This window comes from Rhinoderma darwinii, chromosome 1, assembly GCF_050947455.1.
Source record: "Rhinoderma darwinii isolate aRhiDar2 chromosome 1, aRhiDar2.hap1, whole genome shotgun sequence".
Taxonomy (NCBI): domain Eukaryota; kingdom Metazoa; phylum Chordata; class Amphibia; order Anura; family Rhinodermatidae; genus Rhinoderma; species Rhinoderma darwinii.
The window spans coordinates 285,681,387-285,698,819 of record NC_134687.1 but is presented as its reverse complement, the minus strand read 5'-3'; the positions used below and the strand labels follow the sequence as shown (position 1 = coordinate 285,698,819).

Below are 17,433 nucleotides of genomic sequence, written 5' to 3'. Positions count from 1 at the left end.
GTACAATTAAAATAACATGTTAACTTTATTCCGTGGGTTAATACGATTACGGCGATACCAAATATATATAGTTTTTTCTATATTTTACTACTTTTACAAGTAAAAACCTAAGTGTAAAAAAGAAAATTTTATTGTCGCCAAATTCAGAGAGCCATAACGTTTTTATTTAAGTGGTATGAGGGCTTATTTTTTGAGGGATAAGCTGTAGTTTTTGTTCACTTTTTATTTCATTTTTTATGGGAGATTAGGTGACAAAAAATAGAGATTCTGGCGTTTACAATTTTTTTTTTTTTTTTTTTTACGGCATTCACCGTGCGGGTTAAATAATGATATAATATAATAGTTCAGACTTTTACGGACGCGGCGATACCAATTATGTTTATTTATTAAATTTTTTACTATGCTCTAGGGGGAAAATGGGAAAAAAAAAACCTTTATTTAACTCATTTTTACTTTTTTTTTTTATTAGTCCCCATAGGAGATTTCAACCAGCAATCGTTAGATCGCTTGCACGATATACTGCAATACTAATGTATTGCGGTATATCATGATTCTGACAGGCATCTATCAACCACCACCCCCCGCGAATGCGTTGCGGGGGGCGCGATGAGCTGTTAGAGGGGGCCACCCCGCTCTTTAACAATTTAAATGCTGTGGTCGCTATTGACCGCAGCATTTAACGAGTTAAATGAGCGCGATGCCGCTCGTTACTCTGAAGTGTCGGCTGTGCATCGTATGGAGCGGGTTCACTCAGTGAGCACGCTCCATACTTCCCCTACCCGACTATGACGTAACTGCATGTCATATGTCAGGAAGGGGTTAATGACCACAGTATCATGCCGGATTTACACGAGCGTGTGCCTTTTGCGCGCGCAAAAAATGCGGCGTTTTGCGCACGCAAAAGGTACTTAACAGCTCCGTGTGTCAGCCGCATATGATGCGTCGCTGCATGATTTTCGCGCAGCCGCCATCATTATGACACTGTTTGTAAACAGAAAAGCAGGTGGTGCTTTTCTGTTTTCATTCATAATTTTGACTGCTGTTGCGCGAATCACACGCGTCACACAGAAGTGCTTCCTTGTGCTGCGCGTGATTTTCACGCACCCATTGACTTCAATGGGTGCGTGATGCGTGAACACCACACAAATATAGGACATGTCGTGAGTTTTACGCAGCAAACACATGCGTGAAACTCACGGCCCCATACACTAACATAGGTCCGTGCGAGGCGCGTGAAAATCACGCGCGTTGCACGGACGTATATCACGTTAGTCTAAATAAGCCCTCACTCTGCTTGATTGGCCAGCAAATATGCCTGACCTAAACTCCATAGAGAATTTATGGGGTATTGTCAAGAGGAAGATGAGACACCAGACCAGACAATGTAAACGAGCTGAAGGCCGCTATCAAAGCAACCTGGGCTTCCATAACCCCTCAGCAGTGCCACAGGCTGATCGCCTCCATGCCACGCCGCATTGATGCCGTAATTCATGCAAAAGGAGCCCCCGATCAAGTATTGAGGGCATATACTGTACATACTTTTCAGAAGGCCAACTTTTCAGTATAAAAAAATAATTTTGGAAATTGGGCTTATATAATATTCTAACTTTCTGAGACACTAAATTTGGGTTTTCATTAACTGTTAGCTATAACCTTCAACATTAAATGAAAAAAAAAAATGCTGGAAATAGATCTATATAATATGAGTTTCACTTTTTGAATTGAATTACTGAAATAAATTAACTTTTTGACGATATTCTAATTCATTGAGATGGACTAGTATATATATATATATATATATATATATATATATATACATACATACATACACACACAAGAGAGGGGGCTGTGTGGCACTATCTATATATACACAAGGGAGGGGGGCTGTGCGGCACTAATATATATATATACACACACACACACACACACACACACACACACACACATACAAGGGAGGGGGCAGTGAGGCACTATATACAAGGGAAGGGCTGTGTGTGGCCCTATCTACAGGGGGCATTATTACTGTGGGGAGACAGGGCACGGTTACCGATGGGGCACTTTTATTTTGTTGAGCACCGAGGGATCGTTATTACCATCTGGAGAACTGTGGATTACGAGTTTGTTTAGAGGATTGGGTATAGGTGGGGAGGATGCTTGAAAAGCGAGAAACCAACATGTTTGTGTGTCAAATTCTGCAGAGACGAGTCGTGGCTGGAATAAATAGTCACAGTGGTCTGGGCTGGATTTGGGGGAAAAAGGGAACGTGAACGACTAATCCGAGGAAACATCACCTGTGAGTCACTAGATATAAACGTGCTGTAATTACTTATATCGTCTGCAGAGCTCCTGTGTATAACTGGCACCTACCACTATATGGTCGCTACATGGTGGTAATATTGGACTTTCTATAGTGGTTTTTATTCAGTACCCGTATAGGGGTATTATTCCATCACTATGTGGTTATGGTGCGTTAGTATTATTCAGTAACAGTACGAGGGTATTATTCAGTAACAGTATGCAGGTAATATTTCATCTGGTAGAACTGTATATGTATATGTGAGAGGGGGAACATATGCTTTTGGCACTTGCAACACTTCCGGACGCGCTAGAAATCACTGATGCAGTTCTCTGCACACCGCCTTCTGAATTGACTGCGTTATTGAAACATTAAGGGTGTGTTCACATCTGCGTCGGGCTTCCGTTCATGGACTATGTGAACAGACCGTGAAAAAAATAGCACAAGTCCTATTTTTTCCCATGTTCACAGATCGCTCAATAAACTGTGTAGGATCCCTTGTTATCAAGAATTTGTAGATACAGTATGTGTGACCGGTCAGACCAGGCACAGAGCTTCACCATCATTTAGAACATTCATTAGTATTATTATTGAATATCATCATGGAATACTTTGCAGCCAGACCCTGAAAAAGTTCTCCATTTCGTGTACCTTGATTAGGATCCATACACACAGTGGAAGGGCGGGCAATTTCTTTTTGCCTTTTTGAGTATTATCATGAGTCTTGCGACATATTGAAGAGAATAAAATCTATTCCTGAAAAAAAGACGGATAGATCTTTCTCTTTAAACTATGAAACTTGGTTTGTTGAAGAGATGCACTAAAAGAAGATTCAAGATATAAACAATTTTATTCGAACAAAGTATGTAAAAAATGACTGGGGCATCAACTACAGTAAGTGGAAAGGCAAAATAACTGTATAAAATATTAACTTCTGCTACAATAAGACAGCTATGTAGTAAGGCATTGTATTAGAGAATTAAAGAAATGTAAAAACAAGCCAGGTTACCCTTCTCTTTTGCTTGAACAGTTAAAAATGGACCACACACACAACACATTTTTTACATTAGGCCACTTTCTCACTGAATTTGCAGTGTCCGTTTGCCGTATGCGCCAGTTAAATGTATCCATACAGAAGAACTCATTAAGAAACGTATACCGCATGGTATAAGCCTCTTTTTTTTTTTTTAATCACGGGAGCTTAGGGACAATGGATTTCTATACAGTGGCTTCCGTCATTTTCCAAATGAGATGGACAATTTGTGTTGGACACATAAAAACGAAATCTAATTAAATGGATTTACCAACATGTAGCCAAAATTATATAACTATATAAATATCTTGTTTGTACCATGTTAAGGCTGGATTCACACAGAGTTAACTCGCATTTTCAGTGGCATTTTCTGCGCAAATATGCTGCGGTCATGCAGAGTTTTGGTTTCTTTTTCCGGTCAATGCCTTTTTTTTCAAAACGCAGCATGCTTTAGCTATGGTATTTTTTCTGTCATTTTTTCCTTAAAGTATATGGGCTCTATAGGACTCCAAAAACACCTTGAAAAAAGAATGTACAATAGGACACTAAATAAAAACCGCCACTAAACATGCATGTAAAAAAAGCTGTGGTTTAAAACGTTGAAAAAATAAAAATAAAAATATGTAAAGGTGGCTTTAGTATACAATTATTGCTCTTTTGCATTAAATCTGTCGAATTGGACAAAAACTATTTGGAAGACGTTAATAGGATGCATTGGGGAGAATAACTAATGCAATCTATGTTATATTTCTGTATCCACATCCTTCGATTCATTGCAGTGGCTACATATTTCCACTACTTGTGCCTTGTCCTATGGACAACATGAATACCATGTCAGAGAAAACGGAAGAATAATTTTTTAGAAGAGCAGCTGCCTTAAAGTGAAATTGTGTGTATCAATAGCCATTGTATATTAAAGTCATGCAGTATGTGACAGGTATCATATATGCGGCCATAAGGGTTATTTTTTTTTACAAGCAACGTGTAAAATTGGCAACGTTTTTTCATTTTACAAAGTGTACAACGTAAAATGGCAACAGATGTATGAGAATACCAGCCATGTATAAATTATTGTTACATGAGTAGAAGATTAAACTGCCTATTATCTACGCAAATATACTTTATATATACACTCCACTTTTACACATTTTTGTGTTATTTCAGAAGATAGTATCACTGGGGTCTGTGAATTGCATTAAAATTACAGCTTCATTGAAATCGAAGACGTGTTTAGAAAAAATTGGCAGTACACATTCACACATTGTTTAAAAAGGTAATGTAACATTACATTTGGAATCTGAAGCTTGCATTTATATTGCACACAAGGACGTCCTGCTTAGTTCAGTCGACTAACAATTTCTTGAAATGTCTGCAAAAGAAAAAAAATTTGAGAAAGTAAAATGAATAAAAGTTTACAGCTCTGTTCACATCTGGGTAGATATTTCCGTTGTTCTGCTCCGTCATAGGAGCAGAGCGAGAATAACGACAGTGACGTTTTTAATCGCATGACGGACACAACCGGCATCCGACGAAACCCATTGACTTTAAGGGGGTTGTACACTACCGGACAACTGATTACCTATTCACCAGATAGGTCATCAGAATATCATCGGTGCGGGTCCGACACCCGAACCGATCAGCTGCTCCGGTGGCCTGCGGCACCTGATGTTATGGCCCATTATGCAATGAGCGGAGCCGGCAGGAGTTGGCTCCGTATATTGCATAGCGGTCCTGCTGCCGAACTGCAGCTCTGCTCCTATTCACTTGAATAGGAGCAGAGCTGCAGTACGGACACTATTTCATAACTGGAGCCATCTGCTTCCGGCATGGACGTCCGGTGCCCGGAGGCAGCCGGAGTGGCTTAACGGTGTGTGGTCCGGGTGTCGGACCCCCACAGATCATGTACCTATGACCTATCCGGTGGATAGTTCATCAGTTGTCAGCTAGTGGACAACTCCTTTAGTGGATTCTGCCAGGATGTCAGTCATGGTATTTGTCGTTTTACCGGAAATAACAATGCAGCACGTTGCACTAGCCTAAAGGAGCCTCCAACTCAGGTGTGACCATAGCTAAACTAACATATAAAATGTTTAACTTACAGAAAAGTTTGTAAACAAATAGGACATTGCTATAAAAAGCGTCTTCTCTTTATCGTCAAATCGCCAGCAGTGAATCACATGGCCTGGAAAAAAAATATCATAATGAATGAGCAAGACGATCATTTGCAAAACATTAAATGTCCTTGAAATGGAACTACATATCCCGACATGCAAAGCATCGTTGCTATAGCTATCTGAAATTATTAGTAGAAAAACATAATTTTTATGACAGGTGTTCTTTAAACATAGAAATATATTTCTGTTTCAATGTGCATCTCTGACCACACAGGCAGAGTACTTGTGTCCGTGCATTCACTAGTGAATAATGGTGTGGTTTATAGCTGCCAATGTAGCAGGTGACACAGGCTGTCATATTTGGGGAGCAGACAATGATCTATCATCACTCTGTGTCTAAACAGACCAATCTACTAGGGCATACTTTATTAACCTGTTTAATTCCAAACTGGTGGAAAATTAGGGAACACATTATTTACATAGTTAATAGCAGAATTGCTACTGGTGCAAGCAGAAGGGACCTGCAGCTACAGCAGGGAAGCAGTGTATGGATTGTTTTACGACAGCGAGTAGGATCCTATAGGAAATCTACAGACTGCCGCATATGGTGATCTATAGCTTGATAATAGCCTTCAGCCAACAGCTTGGAATACCCCCAGCTTCAGATGTCTACTAGCCGGAGTAGAACTACGTATAGCGGAACTGCAGATAATGCAATTCACTAATATATTACCTATGTGCCTTCAAACCGGAGGTTTATTGGTAAACGGGCAAAGAACGAACGTTTTCCTGGAAATTTGGTTTCCAAAGCCACGTGGGCCTGGACCTGAAGTTACACAGAAGCACGCTGCAGCTACCTGCATTTAAAGCCCTCTCTACAGGACTTCAAGATAGGAGGATTAATCGTCCCTCCCACCAGAGCCCCATTGCTATTGCCACTCCCTGTGACCTCAATTGTTACTACACTAAAAGAAACATTCAAATAACGTACCCAGATCACACAAAAGAAGACCGTTCTTCATTTCTGTTCCAGTAGGGCTGGGCGATTAATCCAATTAATTCGCCCTGGAGTCCTGTGACGATTCTGTTTTTAAACAGAATCGTTGAATTGATTTTATAACCTCGCTGTCGGGCTGAGATACAGGCGAAAGCTCCGCCCCACTGCTTGTCACCGCCCCCCCACCTGTGAGTCGCTCGTTTACCACTGTTGCTCCCCTGCGCCGACACTGGCCGCCATTCCATCCATTCAGTGAGGAGAGAGGAGACAGTGTACAGGATGCAACAATGCTGTCTCCTCCCACCTCCTTCTGTGGCTGCCCGGTGTAATGCTCTGCAGTACTGGCACAGCATGCCAGTGCTGCATCCGTTAGTCTTCTATTGGCTGTCAGCTTATGAAGTCATATGCTGCCAGCCAATGGCTGGAGGGCATTTTGAAAAGAGATGGGAGGGGGGGGAAATGTAAACAGAGATTGGTGCTGAAGCCCCTGACATCACGGTCCATATATGGACCGTGATGCCAGGAGGAGAGGAGTCCCAGGCAGAGCGCTAGAAGTGGCTCTGCTCCGGGACTCCATCTCTGCGGTTGCCCCGGACATCACTGTCTATATATGGACAGTGAAGTCAGGGGCACCTCCTGAAGCGGAAACCCCCGGCCAGAGCGTCGGCAATGCTCTGGTTGGGGACTCAAACTCCTGGAGGGCGCCCCAAAGGCGCTACTTACGGGGGGGGGTTGTGTGACACTACCCGGGGGGGCTGTGTGGCACTACCTGGGGTGGGGCACTGCCTGAGAGGGGGAACTGTGGGGCACTACCTGAGAGGGGGGGGCCTGTGGAGCACTACCTGAGAGGGGGGGGGAGCTGTGGGGCAGTAAATCTATGGGGGTACAACCTCGGGGCCTAACTTCTTTATGGGGGCATAAAGTGAAGTTTTCTGCCATTTTACTGCTGCCGTGACCGCATGGGGGAGCCTATGTATTGCATGCCATTTGAGCAGTTCGGTGAGGAAATAAATATCATATACGTGTACGTGTACAAGATGCCTATTACAAATGGGCAAAGCAATAAAAATTTTCATGTGAGTTCTTTTTTAAATTATCTCTTTGTATTTTTTTCAGTTTATTTAATAGGAATAAGAAAATCGAGATTAGAATCACAAATCACTCATAGGGTTGAAAAAAAAAATAAAAAAATTCTAGATTTAGTTTTTGGCCAAAATCGCCCAGCCCTATGTCCTAGTGTATAATTGTTTAAACTGTTCATTACTCTGCATCTAATGTTTCCAAATGTCCAGGATAAATGTTGGAGAGGTTGTGGACAGAAAGGCACACTAATGCATATACTGTGGGATTGCCCTGTTATTACTGGTTATTGGGAAAATGTGTTTGATTTGATGGATTCATTGTTGGGTACCCGGATCCTTCCATCCCCTCAACTAGCTCTACTGCTCCTTCAAACAGAGATTATCCCTTCTAAATTTAGAACATTAGCCTGTAAAATCTTAGCTATGGCAAAACTGGTATTGACCAGACATTGGAAGAGTATAGAGGCACCTGCCCTGGACGAATTAATAACACTAGTAAATTCCTCATATGCTTTTGAAAAAATAATAGCCTACGGTAACTTCTCTTCTCACAAATTCACGGAAGTATGGAAGTGGTGGTCGGAGAGTTCTCTATGCAATAAAATATAGCTTTATGAGAAGTATTTGCTTAGTGAAAAGTATAAGTCTCAATGACAAATTATCGGGTATAAATGTTTTTTTTATGCTGCTGTTTATGTCTTTCTTTCTTTTTCTGTGTAACGTTGATGTAAAGTTGTATTGTTGACTTATGCACTTGTACTATAATGTTGGAAAACAATAAAAAATGATTGAACCGAAACTGTTCATTACTAGACTATCCTGGTACAATGATAACTATTTTGACATGGTTGTCTCTGACTAATTTCCAAGACATCCCCCTGCGGCCCAAGCAAGCGCTTCTTGCAGCGGTACACTACTGGCTTTTATACAATTCTGCTTATCCACAATTTTTTTTACAGGAATATTATAAGAATCGATAATGATGAGAAAGCTAATACTCGGCATTTAGTCCACCAGCTAGTTACATACAGCCCTGTGACATTTTGGCTTTCTAAGCTTCTTAGATAGCACAGTAATCCTGTGTACACCAAACATAAGAATTATAAAACGTATGCTGTTCTCTTTTTATACCTCTAGGCTCTGTTCACATCTGCGTTGGGGTCCCGTTCTGACGTTCCGTCTGAGCTTTCCGTCAGAACGGGACCCTGAACAGACACAAACTGAAGTAGAGGTTTCCGTTTCCATCACCATTGATTGATTTCAATGGTGACGGATCCGGTGCGCATGGTTTCCATTTGTCTCTGTTGTGCACCGGATCCGTCGTTTTGCCGGAAACAATAACATAGTCGACTACGCTATTGCCTCTGGTTTCCGTTCGTGTCAGTTTGTGCCTGTTCAGGGTCCTGTTCTGAAAAAGCTCCCACGGAACGTCAGAATGGGACCACAACGCAGATTTGAACAGAGCCTAAATAGGGTTTCCAAGCTTTTAACTTTGAGGGCCTATCCTTAGACAAAGCCTGTAAAAAAGATCCCACAGTGATTGACGGGCAGCATACATAGCAGCCAGCCATCAATCATCGCCGAGAGACGCAATATTTTTTGTGCCGGAAAAAGAAGCAATTCAAAAAAGCAAATCTTTTTATTGCCCCATAGTACAGACACCAGCAACCTTACGGCTCTAAGTAAGTCTTTTTCAAGTACTTGGAAAAGGCTCTTAGAGCCAAAACGTTGCTGGTGTCTGTACTATGGGGCAATAAAAAGATTTGCTTTTCTTTTGGAATGCTGACGCCATTGCTGCTTCTTCCTGTGAATCCCTGAGTGGGCTCAATCTGGCCCATAAAGACAGTCCCCATTTAAAGCGACAGTAGTGCTGTTCCCATCCCTATTTCTACAATATTTTTTATGCCGTTTTGGCTAATAAGAGAGCGGACATGTCCCCGTACTATGCTGCTCTTACATAGGGCTGCTACATACTATGGTGCTCTTACATACACTAATGACAGATCCACTCTAAACAAAGAACATACAGCAGGAAATGCAATTAGAACATGAAAAATATATATACCTTCCTGATAATCTGCATAATTAGCAGTACTTTAATTAACTTATATGAACCATTAGAGCAAAAGTGTTTAAATAAAATTATTAATAATAATAATAAGGAATAAAAAGCAAAAAAAATAAATAATGTTTAAAACAAGTAAAAACAGACAGATTTCTTGAGCAGAAATTGCATTAGGTTGTAGGTGAGAAAGTCATTAAAAAGAATGAGCAGCACCCCCCAGAATACCTTGTTCTTTCTGTGAACATCCTCCAGAATTATCACCTATAAAAAACAGCCCCTCATCAAAACTGATCTGATCATATTTTTCAAAATTTACGAAGAGATGTGATGTGATCGGATAGTATAATGTGCTGCCATTGGGTTTCCAATTCTCTGACTGGAAGATTCCTTTATTGGGAAGCATTTGTACAAAGCAGGTTGCTGAAAAGAAGAAAACAAGGTCAGACATGTTATAAACGGTTTGAATACTGCATGTCACACAATTTCATTCTCAGTTTAGCCCGACCTTTGAAGCAACTTTAAAGGGGTTATAGCATTGTTCTATTCACTTGAATGGGACAGTGGTGCAATACCTGGCACGGCAGCTACAAATGTAATGGCGCATGCAAGTAGAAACAGAAAGAAGAACCATGTAAACAATGAAGAGGCTGGCGGTCCCTTCAAACAGCTGATCGGCAGGGGTGCCGACAGTCGGACCCCCACCGATCTAATATTGATAGCCTTCGGACGATATGGCGTTGTTCATGGCGAACCCCAATGCCACCCTCCCCAGGGCTATTTCCCTCATTAACGACTTTGGAAGATACTCAGGGTTACTAATTAATTGGTCTAAATCGTATCTGATGCCTTTGAGACAGGATAATTGTGGATGGGGCACCCAATTTAGCGGACTGCCAGTAAGATCAGAGTTCAAGTACCTGGGGATTAATATTGCTAGAGATAGCTCTAGATCGTATGGGTTAAATGTAGCACCCTTGGTCACGTATCTAAGGGACAAAATACAGGTGTGGAAAGGCCTGCCTTTGTCAGTAGCAGGACGTGTCAATCTATTAAAAATGATAGTAATGCCAAAGTTCTTGTATGTGTTGGAGCACATGGATGTGTTGGTGCCTAAAAGGTTCTTTAAAATAAACTCGTTGTTCGCGCCGTTTGTGTGGGGGGGGGGGGGAGATCTAAACTCAAGCGGTCGATTCTACGAAGACCTAAAGATGAGGCTGGGGCTGCGTTACCGGATGTTTTTCTATATTACTTGGCGGGGCAGCTCAGGTACTTGATCTCTTGGGTCTCCCCCCCCCCCTAAAGACTAATGCGGAGAATCATCTAGCCCGGGTACTGGGCTTAAAAACGTTATGGCCGATACTGGAGCTGCATGATTTCAGACACCGCTCCCGGTTACCCTTACATAAGCTGGCGAGACGAGTCTTGCAACAGGCTAAAGATCTACTGGGATGTGTGGGGGTGGTGGCGGAGAGCCCGCTGTGGGATAATCCGAGCTTTTCCCATCTGCATGGGTTGGTGGGGAAACGTTACTGGTCATCTAGAGAGGTAGTGGCTATATCACAACTGCTAACGGAAGAAGGGTCGGTAATGACGGTGAGTGAGATTCGGGCAGCATTCAATATACCGCCAGGGGATGAATTATATTGCATACAGCTTCATCATGCTCTATTAGCACAATTCCCATTGAACTCCGTGACATATTCTAGCTGTGACTTGGTGGTGAGGCTGAGCAAGCTGTTTACAAGGGGTGTTGTTTCCCAAATTTATTCTTATCTAATGGAGGCTAAAATGCGAATGGGGCCCCTGGGGGTGGAGGATAGGTGGCGTGCATTAATTCCACAACTCACAGCGGAGGAATGGAGGGAGGCGCAGGGCTCCCATCTGCTGGTTTCACCAGCTGCAAATAATAAACTAGTGCAACTGTTCATCATCCACCAATGTTATTTAACGCCCGTAAAGTTACATCGTATGGGAAGAATGGCGTCCTCACAATGTCATAGGTGTGGAGAGATGAGGGCAGACTTTATACACCTAATGTGGGGTTGTCATCGGATTCTTTGTTTTTGGGAGGAGGTGGTTACATTATTAACGGCAGTGATGGGGAGGACGATAACTTGCAGGCCGGAGGTGTGTTTACTGGGACTGCTAAATGAGGAGCAATGGTCAATATATGAGAGGATCTTTCAGAGAGAAACACTGTTTATGGCAAGAAAGGCGGTGGCCATGAGATGGATGGCGGATAGGACCCCGACAGTAGCGCAATGGCGTAAAATGGTCAATGACATGCTTCCATTTGAGAAAATAGTGTATAAACACCGGGGAAAGCCAGCTAAATTTGATCTGATCTGGGATGGTTGGTGCTCATCGAGTCTCACTCATTGTACAGTCCAAGGGCTGACAGCTGCTCTGGCACAAGCTGGGGGTGGGAGAGGGTAAAAGACTAGGGAGGATGACATGTCCAGGTGCTTCTGGGTATGATGTACAAGAGGATTGGGGCGTTGTGATAGAATATTGAAATGTGGGAGTATTCCTATTCTCATGATGTGATGTAATAAAAGTCGGGTTGGATTGAATTGAGAATCCTGTATTATGTGTGTGTGGTCTGCGAACCACGGGTTATTATGATGGATACCTGCGAGTAATCCCTTTGTATATATTGATTCTTCTGACATATGTACTATTGAATGTATAATGTTTTCCTGATGTATGTGATGGTTTGACTCTGACAGTTACTTTTAATAAAACGAGTTTAAAAAAAAAATATTGATAGCCTATCCTAATTGTTATAACCCGGATAACCCCTTTAACTAGTATATAAAGAAATAGTCTATATGTTAATTTCAATTAAGGAGAGGGAGATACTTCTGGCAGTGCTTATATCCTGGTGGAACAAAGAAATCGGCTAAATGGGTGTTCTTATAAAATAGTTACATCCAGACCCATGGTATTTTAACAAACAGTAAATGTTCTACAGTTTTGTAAAATCTTTGCTTTAAAAAAAAACCTCTCTTAAAGAAAAGATTTTGAACAGCACTCGGAGGGTATGGACGCACGCACGCACGCACACGTTTGAGTCATGTACAAAGAACTCTATATATGTTGCTTGTGTAAGGGTCATCCCTTGAGAAAATGGCGTACGTAGACATCTATGTGGCTCAGCCATGCAGTAAGCAATAGTGGTTTCTATCCCATTCACCCTCAGCAATGTATTATATTCTTTCCTTTACAGTAGTCCTAGCAGTGCCTGCTCACCCTTCTTATAGTAGTCACAGCTCAGTGCTCGCCTGTATGCTTACTTCCTACGTAGTCCTGCTGGCGAGAAAGTAAGGGTGCAGTCACACGTGGCGTATTTGTGTATTGTAAAAATCAGCTGCAGAAAAAAAACTGTACATTGTTCAATGGAAAAAATATGTCCAACTCAGAAATATTTCTCAATTTCTTGCATTGTGAAATATTTTTCCCATAAACTAATGTATTTTTACACTGCGGATATACAAGGCAAATACGCAACCGTGATTGCAACCAAAATGTAACTATGACCACCTGCTGCACGTCGCTTCAGGTTCCAGCATCAATCACTTTCAAATCGATGCATGAGAAGCAGTTAGCGCTGACATCATCTGACAGCTGTTTGCTTGGTCCCTGCCGGGCATAAGTGGTACATGATGACAATCAGGGTGAGATGGATATGGATGCTGGCAGTGATAGCTTGGCTCATGTCATTCTGCAGGGCTAGAGGGTTTTTCTCCAGCTTATTTAGGAGGAATTGTGAATACCTTTCATTCATTTCAATATGGTCAACATCACATGATAAAGGTAAACTGTATAAGTGTGGGCTTCATGGACTTAGGATTCAAATGTAAATGAATGCAGAGGTGAAGCATGGATAACAGAATGTAGTTCATATAGTAAAAGCGTATCTAACGTTTCAGGTGGCTTTTCAGAATAAGCGGTCATATGTGCGTACATAAGAAATAATACTATTTCTGACCATTACAGGACTTGTATTCTGCATTATTTAGCAGTTTTCCCCTCTGCAGGCTCTATATCTAAATCGGTTTTCTCTCAGCTAGTAGGTGGAGCCAAAACGGGCAACCATGTATTCTATACGCAGGAGCATGTAGTAGATTATACAGCAGTAATGAGCAATGTAGCTGAGAATCCAGCACTGGGGTGACAAAAATCTGACCAGCAGCCTCTGTCTTTCTAACTCGGCTCTTGCTTCCCACCCCTGCTCCCCCCTCATAGACTTACAAGTAGCATGTGTGTTGCTAACGCACTCTCTGCTACCCCCGCCCTTCTCCATAGACTTGTATAGTAGACAGTGAAGATACATACCCCGACCTTCTGCAGTTCTCTCCTCTGCTCTGAAGTTACTGCCACTAGGGTGACACCTAGTGGCAGTAACTTCACACAGTATTTGCATGTATAAAACAACCACATTTTAACATGAAGTAAATTACAAAGTTGATCTATATCAGGTATACTATTAGATCAGCATAAGCTGTTAAAAGTTAGTGTCTATTTAAGTGTAAGTGGCATATTACCAGGGCCGGCCTTAGGCGTGTGCGAGCTGTGTGAGCGCACAGGGCGCTGCACCCTCCCAGTATGTAGGGGGCGCCACTGGGCTCTGCCTCTACTCTGTGCTCTGCTCCACACACGGAGTAAATAACAGCCGAGGAGCAAGAGAAGAGGAGGAAGCTCCGCCCACAGCCCATCCTGCAAGAAACCTGTGATCCTGTCAGCAAGGAGAGATGGTGAGGGTCTGTGTGTATATACAGTATATGTCTCTGTGTTTGTATGTGTATACGTTACAGTGTGTGCCTCTGCATGTGTTTATGTCTCTTTGTAAAAGTGTGTGTTCAATATTAAAGTAGAACAGATAAAACTGAGATATCTGTGCTGCCACCCTATATACCAGGCTGCTCCTTATATATATGCCTCTGTGTGTGTTTATATGTGTCTGTGGGTATAGTTATCATCTACGACATTATCTGTACTCAGAGAGTTATGACTTATCTGTGGGGTTACATAGGACTGCAGGTAACATCTACATGATCTGTTCTCAAAGAGTTATCACTGTGTTATCTATGGTGTTATATAGGACTGCAACTAACGTCTACTACATTATCTGTACTCCGTTAATACTGTGTGTTATCTGTGGTGTTACATAGGGCTGCACGTGAAATCTACGACATTACCTGTATTCAGAGAGTTATCACTGTTTTATCTGTAGTGTTACATAGGACTGCATGTGAAACCTACTACATTATCTGTACTGGGTATATATGAGTCTGTTTGTGAATGTGTCTCTGTGCTTGTATATATGTGCCTTTTATGTATTTGTGTGTGTGTGTGTAGGTCTATATATTTACCTGTATGTATGTATATATTCCAGATGTGTGTATGTATATTTGCCTGTATGTCTAAATATCTGTCTTTATGTATGTACAGTATATATGTTCCGGTATGTTCGTGTCTATATATGTGGTTAATTTTTGGTTTGTGTAGGGGGCGGCAATAGGGAGTCCCTCACATTGCACCATCCAACCTAAGGCAAGCCCTGCATATTACAAAATACTAACACGTACCTCTTGACTTAGTCGGTCCTTTAACATCTTCTTTACTGCCATTGGAGTCATTTAAATATCCATTCTCATATCTCTTTCTTTTATGAGCTATGCCATTAGATTGTAATTCGTTATTCCACGCAGATAGGCTTGTGTTGCATGCACCGTAGCTGAATGAATTTTCACATTCCATCCCAAAAAAAGTTTTGATCAAACAGGCTGCCTGAAAAAAAATAAAAAATAAAGACTAATTGCTTTCCAGCCTTAAATTGCTTTTCCCACTAAGAACATTTATCACCTATCCATAGGTAATCAATGTACAATTGCTGAGGGCCCCCACGATCACTAGAATGGGGGTCCAGAGATCCAGTTCCTCCACATTGCAAAATCGCAAAGAGGATTTGAAATGGAGTAGCGGTCACGCATTCGCACTGCCGCTCAATTTAACGTCTATGGCGCTGACCGAAACAGCCATGCGATGTACTCGGCTGTGTTTGTCGGGCTCACCAGAAGGGCACTTTAGGAGGGATGAGTGACGGCAGGGCGCGAGCGCGACCACAGATCTATTCACATTCAAACTCGTCCTCACTGCGCTCTTGTGATCGGTGTGGGCGCTAGCGATCATACATTGATCACTTATCCTATGGACCACAACGCCTCACACATTTATTATTCCGTTTACGCCTGAATTTGGCGTAAATTGCCATCGTTAAAAATGTATCTTCAATTGCGACAAAATTTGCAATATTTGTCTTCTCACTCCAGAAAACAGAGGCGCGAAAAGTGAGCATGGTCACGCTGTGGGTGTTGTAAAGATTTTAAAAAAGGCGCAGAGTAGGTCGTTCATACTCATAAACAATTTCAATGGCGCCACATTATTTTCAGATGTACGTGTAATTGTCGACAACTACACTCTAATTTCATTGGTGCAAAACGTGCTATTAATAAATGCGGGTCAGTGTGCACAACAAAGCAACCTATACCACACCAGAAGAGCCGGTACACGACGGCCACATTGTGTAGTTGAGTTTCCCGCCTCTTACCTACTTCCTCAAGGACCACAGTAGCAGCACAACATAATACAATAATCGTCTTTTCCCGTATGTGGAGGAGACTAAACTTCCCGAACCTAAAGACAAGGAGGAAGCGGGCTTGCTTCTCATTGGCTGCAGTGTAACAGCACGTGGTCATGTGACCACTCACTGTTTACCCAGTACTGTACCGATAGCGTTATCAAGCCATTCAGCGCAAGAAGTTTGTCCCTTTTACCGCCCCGTACTCCGGAAGTGTAACTAGGAACTGTCGCCGCCGCCGCCGCTGCGTCCAGCTGATTACTGCTTGGCAGAGGGGAATTGACAGCAGCGCTATGAAGGTCGGTTCGTCGGTCCTGGCTTGCTGCTGCCTTCTTATCCAGGTGCTTGGCCTTGGTCTGTTCCTGCGCGGCTTCTTTCCAGTCCCTGTGCGATCTCAGTCCAGGAAAAGCAGCATTTCTGAGATCCCAGCAGAACCTTGGGCAGGTAACGTGCCCAGCGCTGTCCACTGCCTCATCATTAACATAGCACGCGATATTCCCGTGGAAGCAGCTGCCTACCTGACTAATGGGCAGTCCTATGAAGCCCGATTAGTATAAATGAATGAACTCCCTATGCTGTGAATTTATCTTCTGTGCTGTCTCTGGTACTGAAACCATTGGGGGCTCTAAATAACGGTCCTTCCTTAACCCTTTGTGGACCAGGCCACTTTTCATTTTTGTTTTTCACCTTCCAAGAGCCGTAACTTTTATTTTTATTTTTCCGTTGACATAGTCGTATAAGAGCTACTTTTTGCGGGACGAGTTGTCATTTTTAACCCCTTCGATATTTTTTTGCTTTTTCATTTGTTTTTCACTCCTCGCCTTCCAAGAGCCATAACTGTTTTTTTTAAAATTTGTTTACGTCAATAGAGCGGCGTGAGGGCGTATTTTTTTGCGGGAGGAGTTGTAGTTTCTATTTGTAGCATTTAAAGTACCATATAATGTACTGGGAAACCGAAAAAAAATAATTATTTGCGGGCTGAAATTGGGAAAAATTGCAATTCCCCCATTGATTTATTTGTTATTTATTTTTATTTTTTTATGCCTTTCACCGTGTGGTAAAAACCACAACTTAACTTTAGTCTGTGGCTCAATACGATTACGGTGATACCAAATGTATATGGATCTTTTTATATTTTACTACTTTAAAAAAAACAAAACGTTTTTGTTTCATGACGTTCTGAGAGCCATAACTTTCTTATTT

At 42.1% G+C, this 17,433-nt stretch overlaps 2 protein-coding genes across 5 annotated transcripts in view; one reads left to right on the top strand and one right to left on the bottom strand.

Annotated features, from left to right (window-relative positions):
* Positions 1-3,127: 3,127 nt before the first annotated feature.
* On the bottom strand, positions 3,128-16,375 carry LOC142761448 (uncharacterized). Of its 3 annotated transcripts, XM_075864644.1 has the most exons (6): positions 16,205-16,375; positions 15,179-15,380; positions 9,813-10,007; positions 5,429-5,511; positions 4,618-4,698; positions 3,128-3,847 (listed from the first exon to the last, which is right to left on the bottom strand). In XM_075864644.1, exons 1-5 carry the CDS (start codon positions 16,346-16,348, stop codon positions 4,666-4,668), a joined length of 657 nt encoding a protein of 218 aa, XP_075720759.1. In that variant the 5' UTR covers positions 16,349-16,375; the 3' UTR covers positions 3,128-3,847; positions 4,618-4,665. The 3 variants fall into 3 exon arrangements, with proteins under 3 accessions (XP_075720759.1, XP_075720758.1, XP_075720761.1); XM_075864643.1 differs by having other exon boundaries at positions 3,128-4,698; positions 16,205-16,374; XM_075864646.1 differs by having other exon boundaries at positions 3,128-4,698; positions 16,201-16,287.
* Positions 16,376-16,393: 18 nt separating this feature from the next.
* The window catches only part of PIGG (phosphatidylinositol glycan anchor biosynthesis class G (EMM blood group)), a 32,633-nt gene continuing 31,593 nt past the window's right edge, over positions 16,394-17,433 (top strand). The window contains exon 1 of one of the 2 annotated variants that reach the window (XM_075864634.1): positions 16,394-16,571. Coding sequence is in view for 1 of the 2 variants with exons in the window: in XM_075864626.1 (XP_075720741.1) it covers positions 16,524-16,674 (151 nt within the window). In the remaining variant the exon portion in view is untranslated. Of the gene's footprint in view, positions 16,675-17,433 lie in introns of both variants that reach the window. The other variant, XM_075864626.1, reaches the window with a different exon arrangement.